The sequence below is a fragment of the Salminus brasiliensis genome, chromosome 1 (assembly GCF_030463535.1).
Source record: "Salminus brasiliensis chromosome 1, fSalBra1.hap2, whole genome shotgun sequence".
Classification (NCBI taxonomy): Eukaryota; Metazoa; Chordata; class Actinopteri; order Characiformes; family Bryconidae; genus Salminus; species Salminus brasiliensis.
In genome coordinates, this window is record NC_132878.1 from 83,496,573 (window position 1) to 83,513,213 (window position 16,641).

Here is a 16,641-nt window from a genome sequence, read left to right on the forward strand (position 1 = left end):
TCATGATGAATGGACTAATAGAAATGCTTCTATTGACTCCCATTAAATTTAAGAAGCTATTTTTCTTTCTCCTTTCTCTCCTAAGTTTGGATCTAAATATGATGGTGTATATTATGTGACAGTGATGATATGCTACTATTTTTTTTTTTTTTCATTTTCTTATAGGCACAAATGAACTCAAATAAAAGCATTTGTGGTATATTGTTAAGCACTATTATGTACAATTGTACATAATAACAAGTTACATGTGTAGCTGACCTTAATACTGCGAAGCAGAAGCACACAGACAAATATACAAGTACAAAGAAAGCAAAGGCAAGGCAAAGTCTTTAAAAAATAAATAAATAAAATAAAAAATCCCTAATGGCCATTTCTGTGCCAGTGCATCATTTTGATCTATTGCACTTACTTTCGTTTCCAATCTGGCTTTTCCCCCCTCCTTTTCCTGATTGTATTTTCCAAATGCCAGGAGCAGACAGATCACTACCAGTGATATATTCAGTCATTTAGCCAGAAAAAGGGCAAATGCTAAATAACTCATATGTAATGCGCAACGGCACTCAGCCGTACAGACCTGCGTCTCCTGTGGGTGAATCAAACCCGACTTCTGTTATTTATTTAGTTTATTTTTTCCCCATATTTTTTAGTCACATGAATACGCATTATATGTATTTAGGACAAGCAAGGTGTGCCATAAATAAAACACCCCTTTGCTATAACGTGATTTAATGTTACTTTAAGTAATATATCCCAGCACCGTTTTGTTGCCACGTGACATCAAAGTTATGTGAGAGTCAAAACTGAGAGAACCAGTACATGCCGCCATGTTGTGAAAGAGCTATGACTTAAATCAATCAGCACAAGAGGAAAATGCTACAATTTCCTGCACATGTTTATACACTTACATACGTTATTAAGAAATCTGACTATTCTTTACCTGTCCAGGTGATGCATTTTCACACACGCGTGTTTCATATTCAATGGCAAAGACTGGAGCGTTGTCATTGATGTCCATCACTGTGATGATGGCTATGCCTTTTCCCACTTGAGATGAGTCATCTGAGAAAGAGAGAGAGAGGAGAGAGAGAGCAGTGCTTAAGGAAAGCAGTGCATGGCAGCATTGCTGTCTATCCTCACACAACTCACTGACTGACACCATCAACTGTTCGATTTCACATTTAGCAGTTCTGCAATACTGCAATTTTTTACTGTGTAAAATATAAGGTTAAATAAGGTAGTATTTGGGTCAGACCTGACCTGCCATTTGGATCCATGAGCTTGCCAACTCATGCAATGTAAATTCTGTTACATTCCTGTTGCTCTCATTTAAAAATAGTTAAAGACAGGTAATGGCCTGAATATATATATATATATATATATATATATATATATATATATATATATATATATATATATATATATATATATACCAGTAGCTTATTTTTCTAATATTTAACTAATATCTAATGATGCCATTAAGAAGGGTCCTTCAGTCAACACAGTCCCAAGTTTTATTCCCCCACAAGTAACACTTAAAAACACCTCAGCCTAGTTTGCATTGCTTTGCATGTAGTTACCAATTAGAAATCCCTAGGATGCAATACTGGTCACAGAGCATAAAGTATTAATCCATGCTTGGGAAAACCAGTATAATATTTCTGCAAACAGGTTCATAGTTAGGTTTTTTTTTCACCTTGCTATAGAATCTATATATATATATATATATTTTAATTTTGAAATAAAAGTTACTGGTTAAATGATTGCATTATAGTTCTGAAACAGTTGCTTGGTAACAGCTAAGGAACACATGTCATCTCACACTGTGTAACAGTGTCTAACACAAAATTCATCACAGTAGCTAATTGTTTCTGACAGAAGCAAAGAAGAATCTATTAGTGTGTCAAAGCATTGCCGTCCAATTAGATCAAAAGTTTAGTTGGATCTGAGAAAGAGTTAGACCAAGAGGGCTTAGAAGAAGATGGAGTGACAGAGGAGTTTAACCCATTAGAAGAGAGTTCTTTTCTTTTTGCTACAGTATTTAAATGCAATTACTTGATTATATACTTAATTACATACTGATCTACAGAACACGTTACACTTTCAATTTACAATGTTTTGAATTAAAATGACAAAAGGTAAAAAAAATATGTGAAGCTTCCTTAAAAGTAGATTTCCAATATGTTCAAGCCTCTTCAACTAAGTAAACAAAACTGCCCTCCCCATGGCAGATGGGGTTTGATTCCCCAGCCCATCCCGATATACCAATAAGAGACCATGGGCAAGACATGTGTAACATGATTCAACTGTAGGTCACTCTGGAGAAGAGTGTTAACTAACTGCCATCAATGCTCTTCAAAATTACTTCAACAGAAAATGGCCAAGCTGTTCAAAGCAACAATCATTCATAAAAGAAGCCACAATCTGTGCCAGCCTATAAAATACACCCTTAAAAAGGGGGCTCTCCAAGGGTGTCTTAGTGGCATATGGTTCTATAAAGACCTATAACAACTCAAATACCCATTTGAACAAATTAATGTTCCATTGCCTGGATAAATGGTTAAAATACATTTCACAATTTGTAAATGTCTATATACATTATATATTTATACAATCAATATAGACTATACTATAAATAGCTCTATTAAATTCCTACAAGTCAGGCATACTTAAATAATAATAGAAAAAAAAACTTCAGAATAAAAAACATAGTCATTGAAGTTTGGGTTTGGGCCTAGCATAACCCCGCCTCCCTCCAAGCTGCCTAGTCTTGAGTACTGCCAATAGTTTCCATGAAAGATGTAAATGAGAGGCCCTCAGAAGTGACTGAAGGGTGCATCACGATATTGTTTAAACATTTTTGGTGCAACCAAAAAGAAGGCCTATGGTAAGTTACCTATGACTATGTGTGTGTGTTGTTTCCTTGACTGTTTAAAAAGGGAAAAATTAAAATAAAAATAAAAAGAAAAGAAGTGAAACTAATAACAATGTGAGCGTGCTTAAATTTGAGGTCAGTTTCTCTGTCCGGCTAGCACATGCTGTTTGCTAAGAAAACTGAGTAGGAAGCCACCTTTGTCCTTGAAACTGCTGTACAATCTGTACAGTATTCTATATGGGCTGCACCTGTCGGCTGTCAGGGGAAATCACATTTGCATATTTCGACAGCCGACATGCCCACCCCGTGCCTTCGTCAGCAACCCAGCTCTTATTCGCTGTTGTCAATGGGTCACAGCCAATCCCAAGGGACTAAATAAGCATTGTGATCCATGACAGCCCTGGCATCCTAATCCGCATTTACTTTACAGCTCTGTTTTGCAAATGCACAATCATCATATTTAAAACACCTATGTAAACCAGACAGCAGTTGCACTCTGTTCAAATTGTTATCTTATGGGACAACATTGGATGTGACCTAATATGGGGTAAAATCAAGGGTGGACAAAGAAATTGAAGATTATACCTGGAAGTAGAGATATAAAGTATTACTGATGTAACCATGTGAAATAGAAGTGATGTATAGTTTTTACTTTAGTTAAAGTATGAAAGTTCTTAAGTTAAAGGCACTTTAAAATAAAGGCACTTTTGAAATAAAAAAGTAAAAATAAACAAAATGTTAAAATATTGTAATAAAGTACAGAACCTAACAAATTTGTGAAGTACACAATGTCCACAACTGTGTAAAATGTAACACAGTTTTCATGTAAATAAACACATCCAGGAGGACTGTTCGTCTGGCCATCTTGTGTTTCCATAGTAATGTCACCAGATGGGTCCATGTGTTATGTTAGTAATTGGACAGTTTAGGCCATAGATTTTCTTATTTCACTATATATATATATATATATATATATATATATATATATATATATAGATAGATAGATAGATTTATGCATTTGACTCTGGCTAGACCTCTGGTATGTATGGTATGAATGTACACTAAAGCATGGGTTACAGCATAATTTACTATGCCAGATGTCCACTGTAATACTTTTTTTTTTTTTTTTTGTAATGTAGCTTCCAAATTACTTATGAATTACGATTCACATAGTTTCATGTACATTTATTATGTTTATATTTGTTGTAATTTTTTACTTCTGATGTGGGAAGTCTTTAATTGGGAATTTGTAGGTCAGGTTCTCAGTACCAAACTCAATGTATGACATCAATTTAACATGGCTGCTCACACCATAATAACAATAAACTTTTGAACAAGTATCTAAAATATTAATAGTCACATGTCTATTCATGAGCTGTTGTTGCTTGGAAAAAAGCAAACACAACAGCAAGCAGCCATGTTTTCAAAAAAGTTTTAAACAATGCATAGTTCCCAGCACAGCACAGAATTGTATATTTGCATAATCATTAATCATGCTTAATGAATGGCAATGAATTCCTACAGCATTCCTACAGCTGCACTGCTACTGATTGGCTTGAGACCTTGTGAGAATCTAAGGTCCTCTGGGCCAAACAATGTTTTTAAAGACAATAGATTTTCCGGGAGTTTGAAAACGCTGCTCGGGAATGTGTTCAGAAATTAGGCATAGATTTTAAACTGGATTTTCCATTAACCCTGTGAATTTTAATCATAATCCTGACCCCAAACACAATGCTTCTATGAGTTTTCTATTGCAGGTGCTTTAACTCTTAAAAATGTTAATAACTAAAGGACTGATTCTGGTGTGTTGTAGCAGAAAGAAGGAAAAATGTGATTGTTTTGATCCGCTAGACTTCTATAAAGATACCTAATTGAGCTGTGTTTGGTCCCCTAAATAATCTAAAACCTATCCATATGTCTAAGCCAAGAACAATTTAGCAACCTTTATTTGTAGGACTGAGAGACTGAAAACCATTTTGTTAACAATTCCTCATTCTGGAACTCCATACTTACAGTTCTCCATGGCGAAGATGGTGATGTTGTGGACTGAGTTGATCTCTCTGTCCAGTGGCTTGGCTGTTCGGATGACTCCAGATCTAGCATCCACGTTAAAGTAGCGCTCCAAATCCGTGTTTCTGTCTATAGAATACCTGTAAACAAAGATGCAACAGAGACAGTCTGTGGCAGGAGTGCTCTGGTTCTATCCTGGAAGTCCAGAAAGTAAAAATCCTTCTCAGGATTTTGCTCCATTTGCGTGGGCTGTCTAGATATCCAGGCAGCTGGAACAAAAGCCAGTAAAGAATTTTGACTTCGTGGAGCTAAAAGTTTCTCTTTTGAAGGCTGAAGAAAAAATTATTATTGTTATTATTATTGTTATTGTTATTGTTGTTGTTATGATCATTATCATTATTATTATTAAAATAATATACAAGAAAGTAATATACAATATACAAGAAAGCAGGACACATAGACCCTTTAAGTCATCAGAAAGGAGAGATTCCATAGTATTAAAGTATTGCTGAAAACACTCAATAAAATTTGTTCAAATATTCAAATGAAAGACTTGCTCATTTGCTCAAAGTTACAGCTGTATGGACCTAATTCATTTATGCCACACATCTCTATTTCATACCATTTAAAGCCATTTTACACATACCAATCCTTGAAGACAATAAAATCAACCCAATTTACATTGATATATACTAATTTTTAAGTGTGTAGTCTTATAATTTCTTGACAAGGAAACAAATGGCAAAAAGAAATGCAGATCCGGACCTTCTAATACATATTGTACACTGATCAGCCATAACATAAAAACACAGGTGATGTGCATAACACTGATAATTTGGTTACAATAGCATTTGTTAATGAGTGGGATATACATAGTAGGCAGCAAGAATAAAGTTGTGTGTGGAAGCATGAAAAAACTGGCAAGCATAAGAATCTGAGGCACACAACAAGAACCAAACTATGATGGCTTGATGACTGGGTCAAAATATCTCCAAAATGACTGGTCCTGTGGGGTGTATGCAGTGGTGCTCAGTAGTAGTGAAAGCGTCATGAGTCCTACCTCACAATTTACAGGTTTTGGTGCCTTGATAGTCCGTGCCTTGATAGGTCTGAACTGTTTTGGTGGACCTACACAATACTAGGCAGGTGGTCTTAACTTTAGCTGATCAGTGTATTATATATATATATATATATATATAAACGCACACACACTAAGCAAAGGAAAGTGTGTGTGTATGTGTGCATGTGCATGCATGCATACGTGCATGCAGTAATGAGAACTTGTCACTCAGGAGGTTTTGCTCCTCATTAAAAAACCCATTCAACACTGAGCTGATGTCTAGCCTTTCATTCACTCCTTATCTATCAGCAGATGCTGCAGTCATTAAGATGATCCAGCTGATTAGCAAGTCTGACGCTTGCGTCTCCTGCAACTCAAAGACCAATTAAAACTGCTATCAACAAGTTGCTTCTTAACTAATTACGAATTACTTTCAGATTTCATGCCATCTGCCCCTTTACATACAATGCAAAATGTTTGGGTTTCTTCAATAACTAGCTTAGTTTACAAATTCATAGATCATAAGAAAAGGGCTTTGAAGTTCACCCATGTTCAATAGATGTCACATCTATTGAATACAGTTAGGCTCTTTGGGGGGGGGGGGGGTGAAAGCTTTCTGCTTAGTGTTGTAAATTCTATTTTGTGCAAATGAGCATACGGCGGTAAGAGAGGATGTGCGGAGAGGCAATTTAGAACCACAATGGTCATCTAATTTGATTTTCAGATTAAAATTACTGACAATCATGACTGTCCAAGACGGAGCGGTTTGCAATACTCCTTCAATTAGCCTGTGATTGGTATAGCTCTCTAGGGAGTGTCGGAACAGGTTGCCAGTTTTTAGGCTTGCTCTGTACTTTTTGAATGCCACGGCTCCTGCAGGCCTTCCAGAGGGAATGCCCTTCTCAGTGAAAGCAGAGCATTTAGGATCTGCCACCGTAGCGGAAAAGACAAGAGAGAGACATGCCATCTGGCCCAGATAAATGCCAGTGTCATAAGCCATGATGTCGTCTGCCAAGTTATTCGGATCTACCATGTCTCTACAAACTGAATTTGTCTGGCTAACGCAGTTAAAGAGATGATACTGTTCAGAAGCCCCAGGGTGCTTCTAGTCCCACAACTTCTGTAGAGAGTTTAAGTGCTGTGCTGTAGCTGATTGTGGTCTACACACATTTCTTTAATAGGCAAATATGAATATATTTTTTTCCCTTTCATTTAACCTTATCTAATTTCACAGAATGCGGTTAGTACATTAATTTGATCTTAGATCTTATAGACAACACAAATCACATATTTTTGGAAACATTAAGAAATTATGAAATCATAATCAACTGAATGTGATTATCTACACTCACCAAGAACTTTATTGGGAACACTATGGTCATACTGGGTAGGGCGTCCCTGGTCCATGTGGATTGTGGCACACAATTCCTATAGATATTTCATGAGCAATTTCATGCAATGCTATTAGGTGCTCTCATCTGATATGTAAAGAAATAATGGTCTACAAAAACAGGAAGTTCATAAATGTTTGTCTAGACTACAAACTATTTTTAGTTAAACTAAAAACTAAACACTTTTAAACAATAAATCATAAGAACAGGGATAAAAGTAGCACAAGTGTACTTTTTTCTATTGTTCTAATAGACACATTGTAGACACCTTGTTCATCTGAACTACATTCTGAATGAGCTTGACCAAACATTGGAAAATAACACCATCCAACAAAAAAGAAAGCCTTGATCATTTTTTAATATAGTGATAGAAAACATGATAGCACACAGAAAGAGCTGATTCTACATGCTTACCTAATTTCCTTTTTAAAGGGGCCTTTACCAAGTTCTCTAAATTAAAACAGGATCCTTTCCAACCAGCACCAGACGCATATCGACATAGTTTCTTGAGAAACATTTAAATTGGGCTGTGTTTAGTCCGTCTGAATTGGTCTAAATTTAGCCCAAAGTAGACGTATTTTCGGTATAGCCCTAATATAGCCATGAAACAAATTAATCACTGTACCTCAAAAGCGTAATATATTGACGTCTTGGACAAGAAACAGACGGGTGCAACCACTGCTTTTGACGATCAGGAATGAAGAACCACTTGGGTGTGGCGGGGCGCCGCAGAAAGTTTGAGGTTGGGTTAAAGTTGCTAAAGCAAACTTTCACTTTGCAACGAAATTTAGACAGAGGATTTTCAGAGACCTGAAAATGACAGCTTTTCACCTTTCACATTTTAACCAAATATCAATGTTAAGACTTCATGCGTCGCCTTTTCAGCGTCTTTTCAACAATTTTTTGCTGGGTGGGTTGATTTAATAAAACAAAAAAAAAAAGCTTCTTCACAGTCCCACAAGTATCGATGGGAGAAGCAGAAGGTTTTTGATACTGCTCCAAAAAGTATGTGTATGGCTGTATTGATTTCTTCTATACATGTGAATTAACAACATTTTTGATATGCAAATTATTTCTAATATCTTGTGATATCCTCAACAAATCTGTAAATGTAGTTATGCTACAGAGCCATATAAATAACTAAAATAATAAAACTACAACCTTGAATCTGAAAACAATACTGTGCTACTGTGACTGTAATTAAATTAAAATTTGATTGTTTATTATGTCATTAAACCAAAAGAGCCGCATCGCCACATTTTTTTGTGGAGTATTTGAATCAGTTAGAATTTTATGGATTTTATGGATATTCATTTTAAAAATTGAAGTATTGGGACACCTGCTCAATCATGGTTTCTTCTGAAATCTTCTGAAAGGCTTTCTACTACTGGAGCATAGCTGTAAGGATTTGACTGCATTCAGGCGACAAGCATGGAAGTGAGTGGTGAGGATGTCGGATCATCCCCAACTCCCCAACCCATCCCAAAAGTACTGGATGGAGCACCATCATTCCAGAGAAGTTCCACTGCTCCACTGTTGAATGCTGGGGGGCATTAGGCATGTTGCCAATAGGGTTAGGTTTATCTTCTGCAGGGGGCCTCTCTTTGCTTTCAAAACAGCCTCAATTTTTCAAAGCATGGATTCCATAAGACGTTGGAAACATTCCTCTGGGATTGTGGTCCATGTTCACATGATTGATTCACACATTCCTGCAGATTTTTCAGGATCATTCTGTGAATCTCTAGTTCTACCACATCCCAAAGGTGTTCTATTGGACTCTGAACCAGTGACTAGGAAGGCCACTGAAAAACACTGTCATGCTCATGAAACCATGAAAACAGTTTGATATGACTTTTGCTTTGTGTCATGGTGCATCATCATGCTGGAAGTAGTTGTTAGAAGATGGCTCAGTTGGCAATGAAGTGATGCACATGGTCAGCAACAATACTCATGTGCTGTGAATGTGGCAGGTGCCAGAAAGTGTGCCAAAATGTGCCTGGAAAATCATTACACCCATCAACAATAAAGTTTTGATGACTTTATCATACTTAGGGTTACTGTGCTGACAATACAAATCTACACTGAAGGTTTTGCCTGAATTGTCACAGTTGACTTTTGCAGCCCTGTTGCATCCAGGGGTTCTGAAAGCACAGCTAGACTCCTTCTAGTGGGGAATCAAAGCGTTTTGAATCGCACTGGCACTTCGTCACGTGGCAGCAAAGCATGTGTCTGCCTGTTCCTTCTGTAATCCTCAGTTTCTCAGGTTGGAAAGGCAAAAAGGTGTAGAGCTAGAGATAACCTGCCCTTTTTAACACAGCATGGCCTGGAGCTTTGTTTCATGCACTGTTCCTCCTGTCCATCACAAAACTGACTCATACAAACTCTTAAACATATAGAGTTTCCCAGACTCAGTTTCCCAGACTCAGGCTATGCCTAGATTTAGACTAAGAATTGACACATGTCAATAGGCACTGCTTGTAATCTAGGATAATCCATGTCTGGGAAGTTTAGAGTATGTACACATATAGACTAACTGGCTTTTAATATTCAGAGCTTTGTTTCTTGTTCTATACAGTACATTTGTCACATCACTTGCCACATATGGCCAAATGTTTGTGGACACCCCTTCTTATGAAGGCATTCAGCTTTTATGTTGCCTTTAAGTTGCTGCCACTGCTGACACAGGTGTGAAAGTGCACACACACAGCTTGTCTAGTCACTAGTAGGAATTTTCTGGACCTATTGGCGCCATGCATAATGCAGGCATGCATGCGAATTGAGCTGTGGAGAAGTGGAACTGTGTTCTCTGGAATGACTGTGCTCCATCTATTACTATGGGGAGTTGGCAATGTTATTATACAGTACTAAAGAGTACTTTGACACATAGTAGCGGAACCCTTTTTGGTAATATATTTATTTATTCATATTTGTTATTATATATAATATTCTGAAGTATACTTAGAGGCAATGTATTTCTATGGTGCTCTTTAACATATGCTACACTCTACACTAATCTGACACATTGCAAATATGTCCTGATCACCCCTATGCAATACACTAAAACAGCTGTAGTTTTGCTCCAGCATAATACTTTGAATAATGGCAGCACTGTCACAATGGCAAAAAAGGGAAATTGTGGATAATGGTGGTACAATGGTCCAATTATTTAAATATTTAACTAATAGTCAGCAAATTAATTAATTATCGGAATAATCATTCCATTTAACCTGCAGGTTTTGTGTAGTCAATTGTTTAATCCAAGTAGCTTTTAGAAATGGGTCGCTAATGAATGACTACACTTTAACTTCAAATGCATGTTAACAAGATCAAGAAAAAGGCATTTTAAAAAATATAATTTTTCCAACAATTTTTCCAACAGAACCTAAATAATCAGGTTCACTGAGAGACTGTGATACAGGCCACATATGCCATACAGGTATGATACTGATGGATTTTACTATGGACATATTCTAAAGACAGTAAAACACCCTCTTACCAAAATAAATGAAACATATTCCTGAAAAGTTTGAACTATTCTAATATTAACTCTTAATTAGTAATACAGCTATTGTTAGTGCTGTCATTTCAGCACAAGGACCATTGAGTGTACCGGTATTTAAACTGAGGGGCTAACCATTTATTATTTAACACTATACTGATCAGCAAGGCAGAAAACGAATAGGCAAAAACACAGCAAAAAAGGCTAAACCACGCCTTCATTAGTTTTCAGTGTGAGGCTTTGGACTAAACTGTTTCCTGAGTGATTTTCGTCCTGAGTAAAACTGACCACAAAAACCTGAAAGACAAGTTGCACCTTCATCAGAGGCTTTTGGCAGCCACCAACAAGCTTCTGGCAGAGGTCTGATTATGAGGATATTTTTTAGCCATTCTTTTAGCCAGAATTGGTTCAATTTGCCAGAACTTTTGATGTGTGTTTGGGGTCATTTTCCTGTTGTAACACCCAATTCTGTCCAAGTTATTCTGAAAACTTCGGAGGTTGTCCTCTTTGTTCATTACTCTATCCACGTGTAATGTACTGGTAACACTGAAACAAAACAAAAAAAAGCCCCAAAGCATGATGCTACCCTGACCATGCTTAACGGTACAGTGGTCAAATGCTTCACCTTAACCAAACAACACAATCTTTCTCTCATTTGACCATGAAATGTACTGCCACAAAGCGTTTCTTGTTTTCCATGTGGTCAGCTACAAGCATTAGTCAAGGTCTAAATTCGCCACTTTTTTTCTAGAAAACCGTCTGTCCGTCTGTCCATCTGTCCATCTGTCTATGGTGATGTAAAACCAGCTTGACTGCAGACAGAGACAGTGGTCATTGTTTCCAGACTGTGCTTTGGTGCCCTCAAATTTCAGAAGAACCCCAAAAATAATAAAAAAGTGTTTTTTTTTTTTTAATTTAAAACAGACCAAATAAATAAATAAAATAATTGTATTTATATGTATCACCTCAGCCAACTGCTCTGGTAAATCAGACAAACTGAAAACGCTGAAAATAACACCTTTCCAAAGTAAACTTTGTATATTTTTGTACCTGATTGTACTGTTGGCAGCATCAGGGTCATGAGCGGAGACCGTACCGATGAAGGTGCCCACCCTGGCGGCTTCAGACACGGTCATCTTACTGACTGGAGTGGTGAAGACCGGCGGTTCATTTACATCTTCCACAGTGACCTTTATGGCCGTGACGTCACTAAATGGGCCAAAAGTCAGGAACTGGGGGTCGATATTCCGATTGGTGACCTCGATTCTCAAAGAGAACGTGCTCTTCGTCTCATAGTCCAGAGGCTGCCGGGGAAGGAGAAAATGACGGGTTAAAAAAAGGAAGAGGAATTAAAAGAGGAAGACATGAAAAATGAAAGGTGCGAAGAGGAGGAGGAGAAAGTGGTCACAAGTTCACACTAATCACTTCACACTGGAAAATGGATGTGTGTCTTTCATACCTACAGCCAAACAGAAACCTTGAGCATCTCCGAAAGATCCAATTAGTTCTCACTCTGACATACAGCCTCCCTTTTGACCAGTACAGACCAGGTAATCATATCTCAATTTTATACATTTCAGAAGTTAATCGGCAAATGCCCTCTCTCTATTTTTCACTTTCTTTCTCTCTGTTTCGCTTTGTCGTCCAGTGAACATAAGGTAAAGAGTCCAATAAAGTTCAATAACCTCCAGCGTTCCCTCACACACACATACACACACAAACACTCAGCCATTCTCTAATACATCTTGCATTTGGAAGTTTTTATATTGACTTTGCCAAGCCATGTGAGGGCAAAACTATCGATTGTTTGAAATATAAAAAATAGAAAAATAAGAACCGCAGAATGAAAAGCTTAATGAAATTGAGACGTCTGAGAAATAACTTGGCTTATCTGACCCGCTAGAGCTCCTCAATTTTATATCGATGCCTTGGCATCCTTTCTTAATTCGCATGAAAAAAATCCAATACGGTAATTATTCTCCAGAACGGATCCAAAAACAGATGTTTCCTGTACGCTCAGTGCATTCTCAAGGGAATGCTTACATAACATTTGCTTCCGACTGTTTACAACAATTTATAGTCCAAGAGCAAGAAACACTGCCCACTTAGTTAAAGTTTATTAGATGCTTTATCAAAGGCATTTCTCAGAACATATGGCAAAAGTTCAGGAGCTTTGAGTTGTGGCGTATGCACGCTCGCCACAGGTGCTGGAGTTTGGTGACCTTGGAAAGACAGACGACTTTAATCTGTAGCAAACCTTGAAGCTGATGATGTGAGAATTCTCATGAACAGGTAACGTGTAGGCAGCCGTCCAAACTTTCAGTATGCTAGCACCTGCAGGTATTTCATATGCACCACAATCCTCTACTGGTTGTTCACGCCATTCAAAACTACTGTGGTGGGAATGATTGACATCAATAGGAAATATTTAGCGAAGGGGCTTTTGAGCAGCTCTGTATATTATCTTAACCTTCACATTCCTACAACTTTCCATCATAGCTGTTGGACGTTTGTGCAAAGATTTCTTTGGCATCTCAGTTTACATGATCAATGAAATTTCTTAAATTCCTGCAACACAGTGGTCATTACGGTTGCTCCAGTGCAGAACTTCAGGGCCAGTAACGATAATCTTTAATTCATTATCAGAGCTGTGGTTACAGATTAGAGGAAAAAGAAGAACTGAACAATATTTTTCCTGGAACAAAAACAGAACTAAAAAATGTGTTCATGCTTCTAGCTGTCCTGGAAAAGAAAATGTTATTTGAAAGCTCTGTTACCAATAAGGTGCTGTGCAACTTTACAGCAAAAGAAAAAAAAACTTAGTTCATGTATAAAGACTTTATTCAGAGTCATTTTAAAGCTTTTCTATGGCTTCATTCTTCATGATATTGTCACACTGTTAACTGCCAGATACATACATACATAAGATATAAGATTTAAGATGTAAGATATAAGGTACAAGATTTTCATGTCTTTTTATGTTATTGATTTTTTTCAGTCTTTTACTAATTACTGATTGTGTAAAGCTGCTTTGTAACAAGAATGGTTGTAAAAAGCGCTATACAAATAAATTTTGTACCATAAAAAGTATCAGTATTTAGTGTATCCACATTTACCTTTACTACACTTGCGTTTAGTTGCATACAGAAACCCTAAGGGATCTTACTTTCACATCTCTAAAGCTCAGTATAAGAAGCTATAGCATTTTCTGCTTAAGCCATGTCATTTCAAACATATTTAATGATGTTTTGGTCAAGTCAATCCATTGCTCTGAGAACACCAGCTGTTTCTTTGGTTTATATACATATATATATATATATATATACACACACACACACACACACATTTCCTTTTCTCAGTATAAGCTTCTTCATCAGCTCTTCAACATCCGTTTCCGACCTACAGGGTTGAAGTATCTTCTCACAGTGGAGGGATGGACAGACCTCATCACTCTATTTTTGGTCTTTTTATTTTTTGGACTGATACTAATAATGGTCTTCTGGCTGTTCCTAGGTTCAGTCTTTCCTCTATGGGTGGGAGGTCTTTTAGTGTTGCTTTGGAACTCCCTTCCATCTTCGATCGTCTCCCTCTCTTTCCATCTTCAAAGCCCAGCTAAAAATATTATTTCAGAATACTTTCATTCTCTTTGATTTTTTGTGTACCATTTTGTAAAGTGGCTCTGGGTATGTGAAAGGCACTATATAAGTGTGACATTATACTGTTATTATTATTATTGTTATTGTTGTTGTTGTTGTTTTTGTAATAATGCTTAATTATTATCAAAACTTATAATGACATCAATCAGCTTTTTCTCACATCAAACTGCATTTTAGAGCTGTTGATTAGAGGCAGATTAATTTCTGCTTTAATTTACTACATCAGATTTTAAGTGTGTCAGATCTTTACATACACCAAGCTGACTGTCTTGTCAAACAGTGAGAGGGATTTCACAGATTGATTTAATGGCTACCCCAGCCTTCGAACAACTGATGAACAACTGAGTTCAATTATTGTATCAGGGACTGTATGTAAGGGCATACCTTTACAGCCAGCTCATAAGATACGATAAGATAAGATAAGATAAGATAAGATAATCCTTTATTAGTCCCACGGTGGGGAAATTATCAGTGCCACAGCAGAAAGGGATAGCAAGACACTCAGTTACAAAAACCTAGATAAATAATTTACACTATATACAGAATATAAATAAGAATTTAAAAAGCAATAACAGTATTATTTACAAGTTATTGCAAATGACTCTTCAACTCTCATTGGGAAAACACAAGCAACTCAGCAAAAAATAAAAATGTGGACCTCCAGCAATCACAACTACATGTTCAGTGAGCAACTGTCTAAGTAACTGTATGCAAAAATAGAAAGTTTGGGACACACTACATCATTTTGAAAGGAAGCAAAATGAAGTCCCAGGGCTGTACGGATTTTGGTCTGAAAAGTTCAAATAAAACACAAAGCCAACAACAAAGAAACTGGTGAAGGGGCTGGAGGCATCAGGTACCAAAGTGTCTACATCCACCACTATATTGCTATATGAAAGGCTGCCATGAAAGAAAGAAGCCCCTACTCCAAGACCAGCATAAAAAGCCAGACTGAAGTTTGCAAACGAACACCAGGACAAAGACCTAGCCTTTTGAAGAAGTGTTGTATGGCCAGATGAAACAAACATTGAACTGTTTGACCATAATGGCCAGAGCTATATATAGAGGAACAAAATATAAGGCCTTTAATCTGAAGAACATCATTCCGCTCCGAAGCATGAGGGCAGCAGCGTCATGTTGTGTGGCTGTTTTGCTAGATAAGGGACTATTGCACTTCAGAAAGTGAATGGCATCATGAAGAAGGAGTATTCTGTAGAAACAATGAAGCAGTACCTCAAAGCATCAGTCAGACAGCTGAATGTTAGTAGCAAATGGACCAGAATCTCAAAGGTATGCTTTGAACATCTTGTGGAATCCATAGCACAAAGGATGGTTTAAGAGCAAAGGGAGATCCAACCCAGTATTAGTATAGTTCCAATGGTATTTGCACTGTTTAGCAGATACTCTTCTCCAGAGTGACTTGTAATGGAAGATGGATGTATGTATATATGTATGTATAGTTCACTAATGTCATGTTTAATTGCTCATTCAAGAGTGTGCTCATATTTTTAGTTCAGTGCCCTCGGTCCAGACCAAGCAAAAAATGATACTTTGTTCGATTTTAGCCCCAGTTTGCTTTGTGTTCATACTGACATATTTGCAAATACAATACACTATATGGACAAAGGTATTGAGATACCTGCTCATTCACTGTTTCATCTGAAATCAAGGGTATTAAAACTGTTTGAACACCAAGCAATAAAAGAATAAATTAATCAGTATCAGGAACACATCAACAACATAGCAGTGCAGTAGCAGCAGTGAAGCATCTGAATACACCAAAGTAAATATCTTGAAGATGTTCTGTTGATGCATTTCTGACATTAAGTAGATTTACTATTGATGTTAAACCAAGTAGACTTCACATTTTACTTTAATAAAGCAACATCTAACCCAGCCTTACCCAAAACCTAACCTTAACCCAAAACCTTCATGCTGGTCCTATTATTCACCCTAAACCTGACCCTAACCTCAACCTAAAATCTTATCTTAACCTTCATCCTGGCCCTAAACCTGACCATAACCTCAACCTAAAATCTAATCCTAACCTTCATACTGGGCCTAAACCTGACCCTAACCTCAACCTAAAATCTAATCTTAACCCTCACCCTGGCCCTAAACTTGACCCTAACCTCAACCTAAAATCTAATCTT

General features: G+C 37.1%; 1 protein-coding gene across 1 annotated transcript in view; it reads right to left on the reverse strand.

Annotated features, from left to right (window-relative positions):
* LOC140536643 (cadherin-7-like) overlaps window positions 1–16,641 on the reverse strand; it is a 180,789-nt gene that overhangs the window by 37,154 nt on the left and 126,994 nt on the right. Inside the window, exons 7-9 of the mRNA XM_072658570.1 lie at window positions 11,883–12,136; window positions 4,886–5,022; window positions 938–1,059 (exon numbers count right to left, since the gene is read on the reverse strand). Coding sequence (XP_072514671.1) covers window positions 938–1,059; window positions 4,886–5,022; window positions 11,883–12,136 — 513 coding nt within the window. The remainder of the gene's footprint in view (window positions 1–937; window positions 1,060–4,885; window positions 5,023–11,882; window positions 12,137–16,641) is intronic.